We start from the raw sequence: 21,936 nt of genomic DNA on the forward strand, positions 1-21,936 counted from the left end.
CTCTGCTCTTCCTCCTGCACCCCGACTCTGGGGACTGACCCTTCAGCCTCTCTCACCCTCCACAACCTCGCAGGTACCATACCCTACCATCTATCTCCTCCGCCCTCCTCTACTTCCTTAATTCCTGCCAAACCCCATCACCCCCACTCGGCTGTGTCCCAGCCTCCAGTCAGAAAACCCAGCTCCCCACCTCCAGTCAAGCCCTGTCCAGTCACCTCCTCTGTGCCTCCCATGGCCCCTAACTGGAGCCAGCACTCCACCCCATAGAAGCCCCTCAATGCCCCCGGTCCCCGGGCTCCATCAACAGCTCACCGGACATTCTTGTGGTCCAGCCCTGCCACCCACTCTGGCCTGGTCGCTTGCCAACTCCCTCGTGGCCAAGGCCCCAGAGCCTCCAAACCACTCCTGGTCAACGTAGTCCAGTCCAGCCTCTGGGTCCTTGTTCACATGGCACTCCCTGCCCGAGAGACATTCACACCTGCACCCAGTGTACTCCCTACCCAGAGGCATCAATTTCCCCATGAGGCTCTCTCCACCTCTGTCCACTCCCCCCTTTAAGTGCTGGCCCCCATGTCCTCGAAGGCCCCTACCCCAGCACAGATAAGCCCTCCCAGCCCTCTGGGCATGCCCATGAGCCCGGGTAGTCATCACTGAGTCTCCAACTCCAGGTGCCCAGCGCCCAGTCCATCACCCCTGGGCCCATGGCTGCTCCCAGTGTCTCTCTTTGTTGTCGTTTCCTGTCCTGCTTGAACATCCACCGTCCAACTCCTTTCCCTGAGTCGTTTGTGCAGAAAGGGGGCAAATGCAGAGACAAAGAATTCCAACTTCTCAAGCAAGCAGCAACTCAGGAGAGACAAACCCTGAGCACGCACGTCGCCTACGCGCTCTGGCAAGTGGGGAAACCCGCCCACCGGAGAAGCAGCAGCTGCTCCAAAGGCTGGTTTCACAGTCTGAATTCTCAAGGAACTTGGAAGGAGGACAGGGAATCTATAATCAGTGCATCTATAATCAGCGACAGAACTTCTCACACTGAAGGCTTGCTCATTTGCATTTTAAAATAAACCCCTCCGAGGCTCAGAGGCACCTCCTCCCCCTGCGCTTAGAAAGCACCTGGGGGCAGGAGGCGGGGGCGGGCGGGGCAGTGAGCATCTCGTTCTTTCAGGTCTCCTTCCACCAAATGCTGGGCTGTTCTAACAGGGGCGGTGGGGACCAGAGACGAAACCTCAAGGGCTTCCCTGGCAAGCCCTCCGCACAGGTTAGGTCAGAGTGGGAAATGCTCCTGGTGCACGCCCTGCCTGGCTGAACCGGCCTCCTCCAGGCCCTCAGCAGAGCCCCACCTCACTGGCCCCCTCGGCCACAGGTGGCCCAAATGGCCAAAGACTGTCTCCTCCTTCCAACCAAGGCTCACTGGGTGGAGGGGCAGTGGTGGCTGGCCATGCTGGGCACTGGGCATCTTAGCAGCTAGCTGTTCCCGGGACAGGAGGAGCAGAGGAGCCTGCGGAGTGGAGGCAGCCCTGCCCGGCCCGGGGCTTGGTCCTGCCTCCCGGTCTGTGAGGTGGATGAGGCTTATCACCGTTAGCCAGGCTCCCCCTGCTCTCCTCCAGGAAGCCTTCCTGGCTTACCATGCTGGGTCAGGACCCTCCTGTGGGCCTATGCCAGTGATCCCCACCCACCCTGGCCTCTGGCTATCCACTGCAGACCTTGACCCATGTGAATCCTGCACCTGCAGCCTGGTACCCAGCAGGCGCTCAGGAAAGACTGCCGAACGATGCTGCAAGGAGAGGCCAGCTGCCCAACCCACACCTGCCTGCTGGGAGGGACCCTCATCTCAAAGGCTGAGTGAGCCAACTGTTAACACCGGAAATGGTAGAGTCAGGAGGGCCTGGGCAGCCAGCATCCTCATTACAGGAGTGCAGAGGAGGAAACTGAGGCAGAGCACCTGCAGACCATCGACTTCAAGACAGGTGCCTGAAACCATCGCCGTCACCACAGGCAGTCAGCCCCTCAGGACATGAGGTGAGGGGCATCCGGTCCCACAGTCCTTGCCCTGCTCTCTCCGGTAGCTCGCCTGAGCCCAACACGAGCACTGAGCAGAGCTTGCCCTGCTCCCCGCCTCGGCCTCATCTGGGGCTTCTCACACTACGTGAGCAGAGAATGGCAAGTTCTCCTTATTATCAAGCATCCCTGGCCCCGTGGTCGGCAAACTGAGGCTCGAGAGCCACATGTGGCTCTTTGGCCCCTTGAGTGTGGCTCTTCCATAAAATACCACAGCCTGGGCGAATCTATTTTGAAGAAGTAGCGTTAGAAGAAGTTTAAGTTTTAAAAATGTGGCTCTCAAAAGAAATGTCATCAATTGTTGTACTGTTGATATTTGGCTCTGCTGGCTGATGAGTTTGCCGACCACTGCCTTGCCTAACAGACTCAGGTTAGGAAGGCAAGCGGCTGACAGACAAGCCCACTGCAGAGGCCTTTCTGATGCTCAGTAGACACAGAGGCCCTGGAGTCCGAGTGGTCCAGCCTGGCCGGGCCTCTGCATGATGGCCTGAGAGCTGGGCACCATCTCTCTCTGCAGTGGTACCTGCCGAGGGGCCTGATTTTTTTAAGAAGTAAACGGGGTAATGTTGGAAAGCAGCGGCCTTCAAACCAAACCCCCAAAATAAATGTTTAAAACTATGTTTCTATTTGCACATTTTCAAGTTGACATCTAAAATTTCTCATCATAAGTTTAAATACTTGTAGAGGATGTAATTTCCAACATATTGTAAATATTAACATTTCAAAATAAAACTGTTACTGTTTCCCTTTTAAATGGATCCAATGGAATCTAAATATCATAGCGATTTGAGAGCAACCACCATCCATCTTAAAATTACAGAATCAGATTCTTAAACACCTGGGAAGCTGGCAATGTTCCCTTGGCCTCCTCCAACTTTCCAATCCACATCCCTCAGTGTTTCCATCCTCAGTGTGTTTTATGTTTGAAGGTCTTTATTGAGTACTAGTGGCCTGGTGCATGAAATTCGTGCACAGAAGGGGGTTCCCTCAGCGCAGCCTGCACCGTCTCCAATCGGGGACCCTTTGGGGAATGTCCGACTGACGGCTTAGTGCTACCAGGAAGGCGGGAGAGGCTCTACCAGAGAAACAGCAGCTTCGTTCGCCAGCCGTGAGCCTGGCTTCTGGTGCACTGACCACTAGGGGGCAGCGCCTGGTCAGTGCACATCACAGGAACCTGTCGTTCCGCCATTCGATTTGCATATTGTTTTTTATTGTATGGGACTGGAAGCCTGATGCACAAAGGTTTGTGCTAGAATGGGCCTTCCTTTCCCTGGCTGCCGGCACCACTTTTCGGCTCAGGCCCCACCCCGGAGCTGCCTCTTTCCGCTCCGGCCAGACCTTCCCATGCTGCCCAGAGACCCTAAGAGACTGGGGTTGGGGGTGGAACACCTGCATCATCACAATGGCAATGACGCAAGCATCCCACCTGCCCTGGGCACTTGGCACCTACCTATGTATGCAAATTAACTGCCATCTTTTTTTGGGTTAATTTGCATATCACTCTTGATTGGCTGGTGGGTGTAGTGGAGGTATGGTCAATTTACATGTTTGTCCATTAATGGGTAAGAAACCGGTTTGGCTCAGTGGTAGAGCGACGATTTACAAACTGAAAGGTCCCAGGTTCCATTCCAGTCAAGGGCATGTACATTGGTTGCAGGCACATCCCCGGTAGGAGGAGTGCAAGAGGCAGCTGGTCGATGTTTCTCTCTCATCAACGTTTCTAGCTTTCTATCCCTCTCTCCTCCTCTCTGTAAAAAAATCAATAAAATATATATATTTTTAAAAAGATTACTACTAGTACATAACTAATACCACAGAAATATATTACAAATTTGTATTAACAATAAGCACAAAAAATTAAAACACTGTTAGAAATACATTTCAGAAGAGATGAGTGGAAATTTAATTGCTTCCTGTATCCACGAAGGCGTAATACCTATCGCTAGAATAAGACTGAGTTTATTATCAATTCTATCTCCATTTTTCAATTTGTATAGCTGTAAGTGCTGAGACCACTCACTCAAATAAATAAGATGAAATGGAAAGAGATTTACCACAGCACATTCTCTGAATTCCTTCAGAATTATATGCTAAGAATTACAGTAACTTATTCTCAAAAATTGTTGTTAATGTTCTATCAGCTGACAACTCAATCAAGTCCTCTTTCAGTTTCACTGCAAGCAAAGAAAGGAAGTCCCTCACAGGCCCCGGGATCACAAAATCCCTCATGACACACCGTTCTCCTACCCCCCTATCCGGTCACACACCAGATTCATATCTGATAATGAGGGTGCATGATAAGGAGGGTGCAGTCACACACCAGATTCACATCTGATAATGAGGGTGCGTGATAAGGAGGGTGCGGTTCTGCTGCAGATAACCAGTTTCCCTCGGGCCAGGTTCTGTACCTCCTGCTTTACCCAAATTAACTGCACACCGGAACTAACAACGTTCCCAGGGGACAGGTACCATTATTATTCCATCTAACAGATGGGCCAACTGAGACCCGGGCAGTTGACTACAGGCCTGAGGTCTCACAGCCTGAACCATGAACCCAAGAGTCTTGCTCGCACTTGGTGCTCTGCCTCTGAGGAGGTGGGAGGGAAGGAGGGAGGCTGATGCAAAGGGGTGGCCGGAAGGACAGTTTACAAGCTCCTCCCCCAGCAGGTCGGCTGCAGGAATGAGCATGAGGGAGCCGAGAAGCTGCAAAATGGACTTCTTAAATGTACTCCCACTGCCGCCCTGGAGAGGTTACACACACATGCTTGTTCAAAGTAAATGCTGTCCATGCCCAGAACCCCAAAGAACCAAGTAAATGTGAAACCCTCACTCCTACTGCTGCCATTTAACAGCAGGAAGAGAATGACTTCATGGCAGAGGCAAACACTGCAGATCTAACCAGCGTTTTGTTTTTCATTCCTGACTTCAGGCCCAACATCCTTTGTCAAACAGTAGCCAATCCCCAGACAATGAGAGGCCTGTAAGCCTTTAGCAAATGGACAGACAGCCTATTGGCATGCGGGCCTTGGAGCTAGGCAGACCTGCATTCAACTCTCAGCTCAACCCACTTACCAGCTGAGTTCCTCAAGAGAAGTCACAACATCTGAGTCTCAGTTTCCTCGTCTCTAGACAGACGTGAAAACTCCACCACAGCACTAGGTGGCTGCACAAAACGGGAGAACGGCCATCAGGGCACCTGACACAGGAAATGCTGGCACCTCTTCAGTCACGGTCGCCTAAGTGACTGGCCAGCCGTCTCCAGCAGCCGCAGCCTGGAGACTTGGCACACAGAAAGAAGCCTGGCTGGTTTTTAAAAACCAGCTAAATGGATTCCCTTCCCATGTTTGCAATGAGAGTTTCTGTGTGTCTTGGAAATTTCAAGTTCTCCAAACACCCAGGGACGCCAGGAAGAGGCGAACAGAGGAGCGTGGAGGTGGGTTTTATTTTTAGATGCCGGTGTGGAGAGCGTCCAGTTTGGCTTCATTCTGGTCGCCAGCCACCACTTCCTCCCCATGGCAGATAAAGTGAACAGCAGATACATCCAGAAAGATTTCATAACTTTCCGCCTGGTACTTAATTCTGAAATAATGGCTCCAGTCTCCAGTTGCAGCCACAGGCTAAGTGGATTAAAGGTTTTAGTCTAAATCCTCCCGGGGAGGCCACGTGAATTGAACACACTGACCCCCCGGTTTGTCCCTCGCCCTCTGAGGTTCCAGGGCCTCCCACTCCAGTGATGGGGTGGCCTCCCCGTGTCCCACGTGGGGCCTGTGTGAGCAGGAATCAGGTGTTGGGGGACATGCCCATTCCTTCCAAGCAGCGTGACTGCTGGTGGGCACATGACGTCACTTCCTCTACAAACACCTCCCAACGGGAATTTCCGAGTGGACCCCGGGGAGCTAACCTCAGCGGGGCACTTGGTCCTTCGCTAAGGTGACCAGACATCCGATGTTTAACGATTTGTTCCAAAAGTCGGGACTTTTTTAAAACGCCGCGGGACGCGGGACAAATTGTTAAAAATCGGGACTGTCCCGCCACCTTATCCTTCGCAAACTAAGCTCCAACTATGGGGCCAGGCCTGGGCGGCGGTACCGCCATCTGCAAGGGAACCAGGTGATACCAGGTAACGGTCGGAGAGGACCAAGAGGCAAAAACTAGCCGAAGCATCCTGGAGCAAGAAGGAGCTGAGACACCTGGCCCAGAATGGCAAACTTACTCCGCCCCCCCCCCCCCATCCTCTGCCGACTGCAGGACCCCGCCCCCAAAGGCACTGCCAATCAACCCCTCCCTTCAGCCAGTCAGATTTAGGATCCTGCAGGCACCCTCAGCCAATCAATCAGACATGCCCTGAAGGCAAACTTCTTAGCCATCCCTGAATGCTGACTCCCCCCTTTTGATGTACAGAGAAAGTAAGGGCCACAGAAAAGCTCAGAGCAGACCAAGCACCGAGTGGAGTCAAGAGCCTGGAGGAAAATGCTAGAGCCATGAGGAGGCTTCCAGGAATTGACTCCTCCCCCAAAACAAACCTCAGCCTCGGGGTGATGAGTTCAACCCACAGGCTACAGAAAAGGGAAGCCAAGGCTGCCAGACAGTTCCCCCCACTTCACCCACCGCCCTCAGGGCAGGCTGGTACACTTGTCTCTGGGCCACAGCGTTAGCTCCAGGCCCTGGAGAGCTTCTCTCTGTCCATCCTTCCTTCTGCCTCCAGCCAATGCGCACCTAACCAGAGTCCACCCTAGGGTGAGGCAACATGGGGTCAGGGGTCAGCCCCGCACCAATTCAGTCCACCCAGGAGCCAGGGGCCCATGGGCAGGGCAGGTATAGCCTGACAGCAGAAAAGGGTGCCAGGGGGAAGGTACACACACTGACTTGGGAGTGGGGGACAGGAGTGGTCTTCGGAGATGACACCACTCACAGGAAGGATGGATATAGGAGAGGGCTCTCCCCCAGCACCAAACCACCAGGCAAAGGGGGGTGGGGGGGAGCCTCGTGCTCCCTCAGCAGAGCCCGAGGATAGGCACAGACAAACTGGGGGCATCAGGACCACGGACATCTGGCTGGGTGGCGATGCCCCCCTCACCCTGCCCACCCTTTCCCCCAAGAGCCTCATCTCTTCCCCCAGCCAGCTCCGTCTAGTCTAGTCTACGGACAAAGCCACAGCAACTCCAGGAACCCGACAGGCCAGCAGCCCCACCCAAGCCCCGCCCCAGGAGGCAGTCACCGAGGCTGGTGGGGAGAAGTTCAAGGCCTGGAGCGCCCAGACCCCAGGAGGGAAGGAGGTGAGCGCTGAGAGGCCCAGCGTGAAAGGAGGGGGAGGCAGGGCCCGTACTCACCTGCACCACTTCTATCCCTCGCTTCCTGTGGAGGAAAACAAAGAAGACAAAGGTTACTGGGCAGGCAGGAAGTGTCCTTCCAGAACGTTCTCTACAGCCAGCTGAAGGCAGGAGGGGAGGAGAGCCTGCGGCTGCGCCTCTCAGGCCATGCTCCCAGAACGGCCTCGCCTTCAGGGGAAGGCCTGTGAACTCTCAGGTCCTCAAAGCCACCTCCTGGCAGAAAGGGAGGGCGTTCCCCAGAAGGACGTGGCCAGAGTCCCTCCGAGACCTGTTTTCCTCCCAGCCAGCATCTCCCCTTCACCCCGGGGCCAGGCCTGTGTCAGGGCCTCATCTCTTCCCCCAGCCTGCACTGCCCGAGGCCCCTCCCACCCCATATTCACTCCCCTGTTCACCCCAGCGCTGGTCACAGACCCCGGCCTGGTTCCCAGGTCTGCCCCGGCCTGTCCCCCTCCAGCCCATCCACTCTCCCTCACGCAGGAGCCCCCAAACCTTCAGGCCTTCCGGCTGCTAGTCCACCCCAGCCATCTCTGACCCCACTGACACCCTGCCCGCCCTCTGACCCTGGTTCAACCATCTCAGCCTCACCGATGTCCCCGGGGCTGGGCCTCATCTCCGCCTCTCTCTGCCACATCCCAGGGCCCCTGGTCTCCAAAACCAGTGCCCTGACTTGCCTGCCCCATTGCAAACTGGGGTGGGGGTCTCCCCAGAGCAACCAAGGCTCCCTGGCAGTTCACTCCCCTTGGCCTTCCCGCCCCACATTCTCACTGCAGGCAGGACTACAGGGCGGGCCGCATCTCCCAGCCTTGGTCTTCCCCTTCCCCCTCAGCCGTTAGGATTGGGCTCGCACAAAAATGCCCCCAGGAAGCCAGTCCTGACCCACCTTCACCCCCTCCCGGCCCTCCGTCACTGGGGGGACTGCTGGAGATGGCATGCCAACTACCATGCCCACACGCATTTTCCTGGAGAAAAGTCTAGGGCTCCTGTAGGTACTCAGGGCTGGGACCTGGAAAGGTCAGGTATGGAGTTTCCTGGCCCACATCCCTTCCTTAGAGCAGGGACCGGGGCAGACTCAGTGACTGTGTGCCCCAGGCCCCGCCTGGCATAGAGATGCTCCGTAAACCTAAGTATGTAAACCACAGTTCCTGTGCCCAGCCTGGCCGGGCCTGGCACTCAGGGGAACAACAAATGCAATAGCCATAGCTCAGGCCCTGAGGGAGCAGGCCTGTCGCCTCACGTGGCACAGCGGAGGGGACGCCTGCCAGTCTGACAGTGGGCCCCAGAGCCTCTGAGAGCCCGGCCAGGAGCCGAACCTCCCGGGAAGCCGCTACGTGAGACAGCAGGAGAGAACAGAGATGGCTCACCGGACAGACCGGACACGCAGCACAGGGGCACAGCCAGCATCGCCAGGCCTGGGCCACACCGGTCACCAGCTCACCCCCCACACTGTATCGGAGCCCTGCCTCCTGCCCAGGCTGTCCGGCCCCATGTGAGCAGCAGAGACAGTAAACTGCCACCGTCACTCGGCACTCACCTGGAACTAGCCAGGCTGGGCTCAGTGTACCACCCACCCCAGGCCCCTCCCTCCCCCTCCCCGCTTCTGCACAGAAATCTTAAACGTTTGAGGGAGCAATCCCCAGGAATGCGCCAAACAACAAGCGTGGGGCCGCACGACAGGAAAGACAGGGACACTGAGGAGCCAGAGGGCAGGTGGACGTGACCCACACCAGGTGCAGGCCGCCCTGGGTGCCGGCCAGGGCCGCAGTCTTTCCCTCTGAGTTAATCCTGGCGGCATCCAGATTATCCGTGCGCCTGTCACTCTCCCGAGGAAGCCGAGTCATTTCCACTGCGCACGTGACATCTTCCCAGACAGCGCTCCCTCCCCCAGCCCTACGGACAAACAGGTCTCTAACTCTGAAAACAGATGGAGCCCGAAACATAAAAGAAACGAAGTAATGCCGAGAACCAAGTGGGGTTGACCTCCCAGGAGGAGAGCACAGTTCCTGGGCAGCTCAGGGCTCCAAAGGGAGACACTGCGACTCCGGCAGAGAAGAGGGGGCAGAGTTCCCGTCAGTTCAGGCCCTACCGCGTGCGCCATACCCCTAGCCGGTGTGGGAGCTGATCCCCCCCGGTGCCCACCGCACAGATGCCCTCCCCCCACCCCTGCACCAAGGGAGGGGCATGCTGGCCCATTCCTCGGATGAGCAAGCTGAGAGAGGCCTGAGCTGGGCAAGCCCGGTCTGCATCCTCCAGGACCACGGTGTAACTGGGACAAGGAGGGGCAGGTGAAAGATGCACACGGGGCAGCCGCTCAGAAAAACACGAGAGCCTGCTGGGCTCCTCCCTCGTGGGAACTCCTGCAGGACAGAGGTGCTCACAACCTCCACTCCCAGGCAGCAGGCCTGAAGCCAGCCCTGACCAGCAAGTCCGGAAGCTGAATCCTAACACCAAAGGCAAAGGGGGGAGGACGGGAGGGAGGCAGGAGCGGGGAGGAGGAAAGAGAAACCAGAGAGCTGTCTGTCAGGTGATTAGCTGCCCCTCATGGAAACCCCAACTCCAGGATCCCGCCCACAGACATGCAAACATGCCACATGCTCCAGGCTATGGCTGTCAACGGCCATGCACATTGTCTATGACAGCAAAGGACGGGCAGTGGCCTCTCCCCTCCCTCAGAGAAGGGGCACACACATCGGGGAACACTAGGCGGCGGTTAAAAAGAATGAGGGCCCTAGCCGGTTTGGCTCAGGGGCAAGAGCGTTGGCCGGCAGAAGGAAGGGTCCCGGGTTCCATTCCCAGTGAAGGGCGTGTACCTTGGTCGGGGTGTGTGAGGGAGGCAACCAATCAGGGACGGTTCCCTCTCAGTCTCTCCCCCTCCTCCCTTCCCTCTGAAAAGAATGAGGAAGTGCTCCCGGCACACAGAGGGCAGTCACCTCTCTAAGAAGCCGATACGTGACCTGAGGCTGCAAACCCCTTGCAGCAGACATTATCTGGGTTAAGCACGCCAACCGGCACACAGAACAAATCCAAAGCACTACAAGAAAATGGTGGCCTCTTGTCAGAGGGCAAATGTGGCTGGGGGGCGCGGGGATGGATGGGACTTCCTTTTCACCCTGCATCTCTGGCATTTTGTGCCAAGTACCTCTACTATAATCTCAAAAACTAGAAAAGTGACTTTGTTCGAACTGCCTTTTAAACGGCAGGTGACACCAGCTACGGGCATTCCCAGTGCCTGGCATGAAGCAGACCCTGGTAAGGACCTGAGTCAATCCACTGACTGAAGGAGAGAGCTCGGGATTCACTGGGAGAGCTTCCAAACTCCCAGAGCAGCTAAGCCAGACCCGCTCCGGCCACGGACTGCCACGCGTGGGCACATTCGATTGGAGTCTAAGCCCAGAAAACACGCCGGACTTTGTCAGGCACCCAGGTGCCGCGGGGGAGCGGCCAGGTGCTGCTGGTGGCAGGACCAAATTTCCCCCAGAAAAGAGGGAGGAGAGCAGGTTTCCTTCCAGGGCAGCCCCCTCCTGGGACAGGAGGAAAGGACACAAAAGAACCAGAAAGAGCTGTGATGCTCACAGTCTGGGCACAGGGGCAGGCCCCGGGCAGCCCTGAGAGAGGACAGGAAAGTGCATCTCACGGAACCTGGGCACACTGCCATCTTAGCAACCATGGTGGTGCCAGAGGTGGTGAGATCCCCAGGACTGGAAGAGGTGGGGTACGTCCCCAAAGGAGAGCATGGAACCGACCCAGCTGTACCTTCGGCCTCAGTTTCCTCATCTGTCAAATGAGGAGAAGCCTGGAACCCAGTCCAAGGGGTTGCTCTGCCCTGGCTTCCTGCCTTTCAGAACTGCCCGCCTCAGTCCTGCCACGCCCCCTTCAGGGGTTGGTATGTGGCCGGCACCTCACATAGTTGTGGGATGGGTGTGCACCCTGAGCCAGGCCATCCCTGACCCTTCCCAGGCTGGGTCCTGGGGACTGCCAGCAGCACAGGCCACAGCCACTGCGGTCACGCCGGGAGCAAAGGCCAGCATCTCTGGGTCAGGGCTGTGACCTCCTGATGGCCTGGAGCCTGTCTTCTCGGGGCTTCCAGCTGCGGGGTTTTGCTGAGAACGGTTTACACTGAGTTTCTGTCACTGGCCACTGCCCTGCTTACAGCACGTCCTCAGGAAGCAACAGTGGCACCTGGTCCTGGAGTTGACAGAGTTCCCCTGGGTGAGCTGCCTGGAGAGAGAAGGGATGGCAAAGGAGCCTGACAAAGACGACCCAAGGTAAGAGAAAGGAGCTCCCAGAAGCCCAGGAGGCAGGGCCATCAGCAAGGAGAAGCATCCCACCACAAGGCCTTGTCAGGCCCCAGGCACAGGCCACGGATGTGACATCAGGAAGGTTATCTATCACCAGACACCTTGGGACTCCGACCCCCATCCAGCAGCGGGCCTGCAAGGCCCTGTGAAAACCAGCAGTAGGCTCAGGACACGTTGCTGAGCCACCCTGGGTCTCAGCTTTCACATCTGTTAAATGGGTACAACCTTTTGGTCCAATAGGACTTTTCTGGGCAGGTATGAGACCTGAGGGCTACAAGCAAGGGAAGCCTGTGAAGTGGTGCATCAGCAGGGGAGAGGGATGCAGACCGAGACACAGAGGTCCCCTCTGACCAACGAGGAGAGACAGCCCAGTAACACCAGGAGCTCAAAGGGGGTAGAGCAGTGACCAACGAGTGCAGCTGGAAAAAACAGGGCCCCTCATCAGGAACCGCTTCTCCGCAATGTGCAAGGTCTCAGCCACTGGCAAGCCGCCCCCGAAGAGAGGGCCCACGGGACCAGCCGGCTGTGCGGGGAGACAGGTCTCCGAGGAACAATGTCACAGGAGAGGGAATCGACCCAGAAACGCAGGCTGCCCCCATCAACGAGCTAGGAAAACGCAGCTGCACCTGCACAGAGCTAACACCCACTTAGAGGCGAAGCGTGTAATTATGCCCCTGCTAAGCCAGGCACGCTCTCGTCCAAGCTGTTCAGAGCACACGTCGGTAATCACCAGATTTCAGAAGCCCCAACACAAAGTCCCTTTATACTCACAAGGCCTGCAGGCAGCCTCCTCCCGCTCTCCCTGCCCTGCCAAGGACCCGGGGTTCCCTGAGCAGGTGGCTGGGCCTCCTCTCACCCGTGCACGCAGAGGACACGCTGTTCCCGCTGAGTCACCCCAGCCCAACACCCCAGCCCATCCTCCCTGGCTCCCCCACTGCACCGCGCCCCGGGCCTCGGCACCCCAGCACGGAGCTCAGATGCCGAGCTAAAAGCTCCGCCGCCACCAGCACTGGCAGCTCTCCTCGCTGGGAATCCCCTGTGCAGCCCCGCCCCCAGGTTAGGCAGAGCTATGTGCCTTGCTTTGGCCAATATCACATCCAAGGAGAAGCATTCAACTGCCAGTGCCCGGCTCCCTGGCCAGTCCTCCTGGGCCTCAGCAACTGCGGGAGCTCGAGGACACCGACAACTCCCACAGCCAGCCCAAACCCATTCCTGGAAAGAAAGCGGGCTGGTGGCGATGAGGCCAGGCCGGGGACCAGAGAGAAACTATCCGGCTAGCAGTGGTTCTCAACCAGGGCAAGAACATTTAATAACCTGAAGGCATTTCTTTGTCATAACCAGGCAAAGTTCTACTGGCATCCAGAAAGTAAAGGCCCTACAATGCACAGGACAGCCCCTCAAAACAAAGAACTATCCGGCCTGTACCGTCCACGGTGCCGAGGTTAAGAATGTGGGATACAGAAGACCAGCACCGAGCCCCCACAGGGAGGACACCAGCTCTGCAGAGTAAACACTGAAGGGTGTTGCAAACCTCCCAGGGTTGCTTGTTATTGCAGCCTAACCCGGCCCATCCTGACTGAGGAAACAAGGCTTGTGTCCCCTGTCTGCATCCCAAATTCTTACAGAGCCTGGCACGTGGCATTTGGAAGTACAGCATAAGTACAAGGTATCGGGCGGGGTGGGGGTGAGGGTGCGGGGGAATAGCGCCCGTCCCTCCTCTCGTCGAAGCCTCCCAGGACGGACCTTGTCCTCTAAAAACACCCAGGCCAGACACAACAGGGCATTTGCACCAGCTGCTCCCTCTGCTAGAAGCTGCTCCCTCTGCTAGAATTCCTTTCCTCCCTGGCAAACTCGTGCTCACCCATCAAAAACAGCTCAGACGTCATCCTCACAGAGGCCTGGCCCTCCCCAGGGCAGCAATGATGGCTCTTTAGGCATTCAGCCCTCTGACACCTAAGATTGCTCTGTGCTTGGCTTCCTGGTGAGCCCCTGAGCAGAGACAGTGCCCACGGCAGGCCCGGCCCTGGCTGGTGCTCTCAGTACGTGCTGAGCGAGCCTCCCAGCCTCCCAGTGCCGGGCTCCAGAGCCATCCCTGCCTGTCTGCTTCCTGGGCTGCCTGGTTCACTTGCTGATAGTTTCATAATTTGGATTTTCCTCCTATTAATAGTTCCAGAAACTGAAATGCCCCAATATAAAGGCAACATATGAACAGAACTGTAAAGCCAGCACAAACATTTGAATAGTTTGGACAGCTCCAGGAAAGAACCAGATAAACTAGAAGCTACCAAATGTCTCTCTCTTTTTTCTCTCTCTCTTTTTTTTTCTTTTATGAGCAGGGTGGGGTGGCACCCCCTAACTGCAATCTGAAAACCTTCCCTTACACTCGGTGCCCACCTGGAGGAGGCAGGGAGGGCAGGCCACAGGCACCCAGGCGTGGGTCCGTGTTCCTGCAGAGCCGAATCCAGCGCTGGGTTGGGAAACGGGAAGCAGGAAGCGGCTTCTCTTCAGGAGCCCAGGATGTGGGCGGAAGGCAGAGGCGGTGACTCACCTTCCCCCGAAAGCAGAGCCTCCATGGCGGAGAGGCCTCTGCTGCTGAGGCACCTTTAAACACACCTCGGCGTTCAGGAGGGGGAAACTGAGGCAGGATGTGTCCTGCTGCATCCAAAGTGACACCCTTTCAGAATGGAAATCACCCCACATTTTTCATCTGAAAACTAATGTTGAAATTCCCTTACGGGTGCTGGACACAGCCCTACCTTTTAATATAAACATTCTCTACTTAGATGTCTTTTTAAGATTCTTACTACCCCCTTGCAAATGCTGTAATTTTTCTTTCCCCTAAATAGAGACGGGCCCCCAATTGCAGGGGGAGGTTGTAAGAGCAGGAGAAGCTGCAGGAAGAGCCGGTTCGGACTCCCACCACCACTGCCTCCAGCTGCTAGCCTCCTGCCTCAGGGCCAATGACTCAGAGGCTCAAAACCTTCCCAGCAGTTGCTCATTCCCAAGAATGCTAAGTCATTTGTCATCAGTCTAAAAAGCAAGGTAAGCTCCAGAGGAAGAAAGATGACAGGCATTCCTGTGCGGACACTTCCCTCCTTGGCACCATGGGGGCAGGGAGAAGCCAGCCGAAGGCCTGAATCCTTCCTTCTGCACCCATCCTCAAGGTGCCACACGCTCCCACAGTGACTGCTCAGGTCCGGCTGGCATGGCTCTGCGACTGAGCACTGACCTATGAGCTAGGAGGTCACAGTTTGATTCTGGTCAGGGCACATGCCCACTTGCAGACTCAAGCCCTGGTGGAGAATGTGAAGGTCTCGGGGCATCAGAAGAAGCCGCCACCTGTGCATCTGGAGGGGCTGGGGCTGGGGCTGGGGCTGGGCCCTGACACCTGGGCCTGTTAATGGGGGCTGAGTGGGCTTTGTTGAGCTCATGTCCCCCCGAGACCCTCAAATGTCAGGGAGGATTCCAAAGGCCTAGCACAACTCAAGCAAATAGGCGACAGCACCAGTAATTCCTGGGCCCACGCTCCCCACACAGGCCTGCTCTCCCCAAGCAAGGAAGAGTGGGAACAGGAGGGGGTGGGCTGGAAGGCCTCCAGGCTGGCACCGGGATGGTCAACGCAGCGTTAATTTCCACGGCTGCATGAGAGAGGGTGGCTGTCCTATTTTTTTCAAGTGAGGACATTCAGAGAAATTAAGAAGCTTGCCTAAACATTATGCTAAGTGAAATAAGCCAGACACAAAAACACATATACTGCATGGTAATGCTTCTATGTGGAATCTTAAAAAAAGAAGGGAAAAAAGAGTTGACCTCATAGAAACAGAGTAGAAGGTGGTTGCCAGGGGCTGGGGGTGGGGAAATGGGGAGAGGTTGTAAAAGGATAAAACTTTCGGCAGGAGGATGAATACGGCCGTAGGATCTAGTGATGTGCATAGTGACCTGATAATACTGTGTTATTAAGTTGAAATTTGCTGAGAGAAGTGTTTCTCACACACACACACACACACACACACACACACACACAAAAATTAAAAAGGTAAATATGTGAGGTGATGGGTGTTTTAATTATCTCAATGGTGGAAGTCCTTCCATGATTTATACATATATCAAATCATCACGCGGTACACTTTAAATAGCTTACAACTTTATTTGCCAGTTACACCTCCATAAACCTGGAATACACTCACAGCAGAGCCACAATCTACAGTCAGGTCTTCCTGTCAGCAAAGACCACCCACATCACGTGGCCTGTGTGACCACCCCACCTGTGAGGGTGGGGGGCCAGCCAGGTCTGCGGGGGTGAGGCTTTCAGGGGAGAAACTGCTCTGGACAGAGCTGTGCCCCTCCCCGCTCCTCCATTGCCCCAGTGGGGACTAAACTCCCTCCTCAGACCCCTGACCTGCGGAGCTGGGACTGGCCTCAGAGGCGGAGCGGGCACTGGCCGTGCCCTGGGTCACTGAAGGCCCAGGAGCAGGAGGAACTGGCGTGCCTGCCTCTCCTCCCCCCGGGCTGACGGCTCCTCCGGAGGACAGTGGCGCCTCGAGCGCACACGCTCCGAGCAGAGGGCACCCTTTCTGCAAAGCAGAGGACAGGAAGCAGGTCTCAGCTCAGCCTGGGCAGAGGATGCCAGCTCCCACAGGAAGGAAGATGCATGAGGCCTCAGATCTAGTCAGCACCCTCGGGGGGAGGGATTCCAGCTGAGGCGGGATGCCCACGTCACGGAGGGCAGACCAGGACGTGGGGCGGGTGTTATGTTAGAGCTCGGGTCTCGGGAGCCCCCCATCTCTGAAGCTCTCTGAACCTCCCAGAGAGCCACGGGCTGAACTCCCAAGCAGAGCAGTGGGCTGGCTCAGGACTCAGGCCCCAGGAGAGCAGAGGAGCTATTACAAGGTGAGGCCGGCTGGGCCTCCCGAGGAGGAAAGAAGGAGCCCCAGAGCCTGCTCCCAGCCGGCGGGCGCATACCCACCTCCTTCCCGCCTAGCCTCGTGCCCTACCAGGCTCTGCGGCTGGGAGCCATGGCAACAGGCCCCAAACAGCTCAAGAAATCCCTCGGAGAGTCCCACGCAGGGTGTCACAGCTGCCAGGAACCAGTGACACACACCAGAGAGGAAGCCCCGGTTCCAGCCAGAGGAGAAGGCCTGAGTGGCAAAGGGCAGCCCCCTGCCAAGAAGGCCACCAGGCCGCCCTCCTCTGTCCCTGCACACTCCCCTCAGCTGTGACCCTCCACATCAGACACGGCTCCTAACCTCACTGCCCCCCAGTCTCTCTGAGGCCTCCCTCGTCCACCCCGTCAGCAAGGCCTCTGCGACACCCGTCTGCGCACCTCCTATCCTCATCCAGCCATCCTCACCCCACCTGCTCCTCGCACACCTGGCTTTGTGCCTCCCCCCTCAGGCTGGTTCTCCCACACTTCCAAACGCCCGCCCGCCCTGCTGGCACCACAACGCTGGCAGGCTCTTCCCTGTATGACCCGCTGGAGGGCAGCCCGAGAAGATGGCCACCGAGGCGCCCACGGCCCAGCAAACGATGCCTCCTCAGCACAGTTCCTCCTTTCCAAAGGACGGCACAGCCACTCCAGCCCTTGTGTGCGGGGCAGGGGTCTCTGAAAGTCCGTGCACGCTTCCCCGATGCATTCATCTGTTCCACGACTCTCCGGGAACGATCCTCGCTGCCACAATACGGGGGTGGGAAGAGGGTGCTTTTTTGTTTGTTTTGCCAGGTTTTCTTAAACTAAATTTCTCCTGGTGACTCGCTTTCTCAGGAACCACCTTTCTACCACCCAAGGCGTTCTACTGACTCCCCTGATCTCATGCATACTTCCTGAGCACCGACTATGTGCTCAGCACGGTTCCACTGCCGAGACAAACAGTGAACACGATGGAAAGGATACCTGTCCTTAGCACAGACAGGAGTGAACACGCCAATAATGGAAATAAGCATGTGGGAAATGTTCGGAAAGGAACACGCAAGAGGCTGAGACAGAGAAGGGGGGTGGGTGCTGAGATCTAACGTTATGAGGGAGAAAGAGTCTGGCAGACAGCAGCAGCAGCATATGCAAAGGTCCTGAGGCAGAAAGAAGAGCTGAAGAACGGAGGAAAGACCAAGGTGGCAGAGCCCGGGGGGGGGGGGGGGGGGGAGAGAGGCATGTCTCCAGGCCCGAGGGCCCGTTCTTGTGCTATGTAGTAACCTGGGCCAAGAAGTTCTCCCTTTGCTAAAGCTCATCTGATTTGGCTCTTCTCTTACTTGCAGCCACAAGAATCCTGGCTACTGCAATGTCCAAACCAAAACATCATATTCTACCACCTTCTCCCAACTTGCGCCTCAACCTCAGATTTCTTGATATAAGGTTTTATTGATTTTTTATTTATTTTTTTAGAGAGAGAGGACAGGAGAGGGAGAAAAACATTAGTTGGCTGCCTCCTATACATCCCCTACTGGGGACAGAGCCATGCAACCCAGGCAAGTGCCCTGACAGAATCGGAACGTAGTGCATGGTGAAACCAGGGCTGCAACTCAATCTTTTTTTTAAAATATATTTTATTGGTTTTTTACAAAGTGGAAGAGAGAGGGATAGAGAGCTAGAAACATTGATGAGAGAGAAACATCGATCAGCTGCCTCCTGCACATCCTCTACTGGGGATGTGCCCGAAACCTAGGTACATGCCCTTGACCGGAATCGAACCTGGGACCTTTCAATCTGCAGGCCAATGCTCTATCCACTGAGCCAAACTGGTTTCGGCATGCACCTCAATCTTGAAAGCAACCACTAGCACCCAGCCAGGGGCCTAGCATCACCCTCCACGTTTCTCCTTGTCCCTATGCCAGTCACACAGAAGGGCTTCACTCAGTCCTCCAGGCAGCCAAGGGCTGGTGCCCCTCACCAGGGAGGTGGCCTGCTGCCTGCTGAACAGAGACGGGGAAGAGAAGAGCAGATGGCCGCTCGGCAGAGGGAAAATGAGCCCCCCTTCACACAGGCTGGCTGATTGCATATAATTATGGAGGGGGAAACGCTCTTCAAAATTAGCTTCTCAGACACAGATATAAGTTCAAGTGTACCTCGCAGTGTGATGACAGCGACTGCCCCACAAATGCTTTATCCTTCAGGCCCTCCGGGGGCTGGGGAGAGGACAGAGGCCTCCCATTGCCCAGGGAGAGCACCGGCCCAGGAAACCCAGCTCAGAACCGGCCTGGCTCCCCTCCCCAGTGAGCTCAGGATTCCGCCCAAGGGGATGTGGGGTTCAAACTCCAGTCCCAAGAACAGCCAGTTTTTAACAACAAGAACAGCTTTGCTGAACGCATGCCTCCCATGGCCAGGTCTGTGCTCTGTGCCTCAGTTTTTCCATCTGTAATATGGGTGTGACAATGGTGTTCAACTCTGCACGTTCTGGGGGACCGAGTGAGGCCAGGCTCATTGTGAGCATCCAGTCAATATCAATCACCACCCTCCTCCTCGCCTCTAACCCTCAGGCAGCACTGGCCCCGCTGCACAGACGTGGAACCTGAAATTCAGAGTGTAACATGAGCCATTCGGCTAGACTCTAGCCGCTAGAGCAAGGATGGGGAACCTTTTTTCTGCCAAGGGCCATTTTGATATTTATAGCATCATTCACTTAATATCATTCACTTAATATAAATGCTGCTATTTTAAAAAGCTCCTAGGTTTATTGAATTTCGAGTCCTGCCTGTGGTTGCCTTGGCAGGGCCAGACCAGACGATTTCTCAGGTCTTACACGGCCCCCCGGGCCGGACATTCCCCTCCCCTGAGCTAGAGGGTGAGGAGCAGGGATACAAATCTAGCTCTGCCCGCGTCTAGACTCCATGCTCTTGTCTCTCTGGATTCCTGCTGGGCTCAGGGGCTGCTGGAAGAGGTGCCACTCTGAGCTTCTCCGTATGCCGCCCCCGGCAGGGCCGGCAGACCTAGGTGCCCCCTGACCTCGGCGAGCAGCCCGCCCGCCCAGCCTCGGCACAACACACCCTCTCCAGCTCTCGAGGTTTTGAAATGCCACAGGCTCTAGCTGGGTGGCTGACCTCCATCACTTCATCTTCCCCCAATGGGTGCCTTCTAGCCCTGAGGCCTCCCCCTCCCAGGCGCCCCCTTTTATATACAACAGAACCCAGGCCCCGCCTGAGAGGGGCCCGAGGTCAGCAGGAGGTAACCCCCGGCACCAGGCACCCGTGAAGAGGCCGGCAGGAGCCGTCCCGAGCTGCACGGTCACCTTTTAACGCCCGTTCCGTGGCGGTTTTCACACGGCAGACGTGTGCCGCTCTCGAGAGGCCATGGCATCGCGCGCCCACATTTCCCGACTCCAGGCAAGAAAGACATCCAAGTGAAATTGAAAGGAAAAGGAGATAAGTTAACTTTTCTAAGACTGAAGGAGAGTCCTCTGCCTTCATTTACAAGGGAAAACACACTGTCATGGTCAAGGGCTCGGCTTGAACAGACGGCTGTTCACATCCCGCCTCCAGGGGAACCTGTTGGGAGCCAGCAGAGTTGAGGCAAGCAACTCAGTCTTAAGGAAATAGAATTAAGTTCCTTCTAGCAGAAGTTATGCGGTGCTCTGAGGGCTTGGCCAGAAGATAAGATTAACCTGCAGCTTAGCATCTTCCTGCCGTTTTCCCTTCCAGATCCTCCCCCCTAGATAGCCCAGCCTTGGAATGTTGCACCTTGGAATGTTATGCAAAGACCCCTCTGCATAAGCAACCCTGCCCCCCTTTGTCTCTGCTGTATAAATACAGCCATTTCAGAGAATAAAATTGAGGCTTGATCAGAACCTTGTCTTGCCTCCATTCTTCCGCGTTCCTTGTTTGTTTCATTCTCTTAGGTGGTTCCTGTGTGCCCCCCGTTGTCCCGCGGTCGGGACAGGAACCGGCCTTGAACCATGGAAGGCCAGTTACACTCTCTGAGCCTCAGCTTCCAGGTTCGGACTGAGAGGCTCCCAGCACCGCGTCAGGCAGGGAGGTGAACTCGAGGAACAGGTCTTTCCAGGGCTGGGCTGGGCTTGTGCCGCTAAAATAATGCCTCCCAGGAACGACTCTGCCCTCTCAAGCAAAGGCTGGGACGTATTTTGGGGGAAGGACCCCTGCCCCCTCCACGCCAGGGCAGCCCCATCAGCCCCACAGGGAACACAGCTCAGACCTCACCAGCAGGGAAGCTCGTGAGGCCCAGAGGCTCAGGCCTGGACCTTCCTCCCATCCCTTTGTTCCAGCAGCAAAGTCACGAGTGCCCAAGACTCCGTAAGCTCAGGCCCCGGCATGGCTGCGCGGGTCAAGGTGAGGGCCGGTCAGGGTGAGAGCCGGGGGGCTTGGGGCCAATTTCGCAGGAAACAGAACTCTTTCCCAACAGGATCCTGCAGCTCCTGCCCAGACATGCCCACAGGGAGTGGGAACATCTGAAGGAACAGCCAGAATTCCTTTCTTTTCAAGAATCCCACAATGGCCGGAACCAGTTTGGCTCAGTAGATAGAGCATCGGTCCGCGGACTGAAAGGTCCCAGGTTCGATTCCAGTCAAGGGCATGTACCTTGGTTGCGGGCACATCCCCAGTAGGAGGTGTGCAGGAGGCAGCTGGTCGATGTTTCTCTCTATTGATGTTTCTAACTCTCTATCCCTCTCCCTTCCTCCCTGTAAAAAATCAATAAAATATATTTTAAAAAGAAGAAAAAAAAAAGAATCCCACAATGAATGTTAGGACTTTAAGAATAAAACTGTGTCCTGGGGGGGTAGCTCAGTTGGCTAGAGCATCGTTGCAGGTTCAGGGCACATACTAGAATCAACCAATGGTCCTAACCATTAGGCTCAGTGGATAGAGCATCAGCCTGTGGACTGAGGGTCCTGGTTTCTATTCCAGTCAACGACACAGGCCCGGTTGCAGGCTCCATCTCCAGTAGGGGGCGTGCAGGAGGCAGCCAATCGATGATTCTCTCTCATCATTGATGTTTCTCTCCCTCTCTGAAATCAATAAAAGCTTTTTTTTTTAAAGAATCAACCAATTAATGCATAAATAGCTGAAACAACAAATGATGTTTCTCTTTCTCTCCCCCCCCCCTCCTCTCTGCCTAAAATCAATAAATTTTATTTAAAAATAAAAAAGATGGGGCAGGGGATGTGGTAGAAGATGTCAATGGGGGTGGGGGAGGGGGAGGAGGAATATATGTGACACTTTCTTAAGAATCTTAGAATCGTAAAGCAAAGAAGCTTTAGTGTCAAATCAAGCTGTCCCGCCTGCTTGCCTTACAACATGGGACCAACTCTGCATCT

At 55.9% G+C, this 21,936-nt stretch overlaps 1 protein-coding gene across 2 annotated transcripts in view; it reads right to left on the reverse strand.

Annotated features, from left to right (window-relative positions):
- ITPK1 (inositol-tetrakisphosphate 1-kinase) overlaps window positions 1-21,936 on the reverse strand; it is a 120,409-nt gene that overhangs the window by 86,920 nt on the left and 11,553 nt on the right. For both annotated transcript variants that reach the window (XM_036411611.2, XM_036411612.2), the window contains exon 2: window positions 7,386-7,410. In XM_036411611.2, coding sequence (XP_036267504.1) covers window positions 7,386-7,410 — 25 coding nt within the window. The remainder of the gene's footprint in view (window positions 1-7,385; window positions 7,411-21,936) is intronic.

The sequence above is a fragment of the Pipistrellus kuhlii genome, unplaced genomic scaffold, assembly GCF_014108245.1.
Source record: "Pipistrellus kuhlii isolate mPipKuh1 unplaced genomic scaffold, mPipKuh1.p scaffold_m20_p_41, whole genome shotgun sequence".
Lineage (NCBI taxonomy): Eukaryota > Metazoa > Chordata > Mammalia > Chiroptera > Vespertilionidae > Pipistrellus > Pipistrellus kuhlii.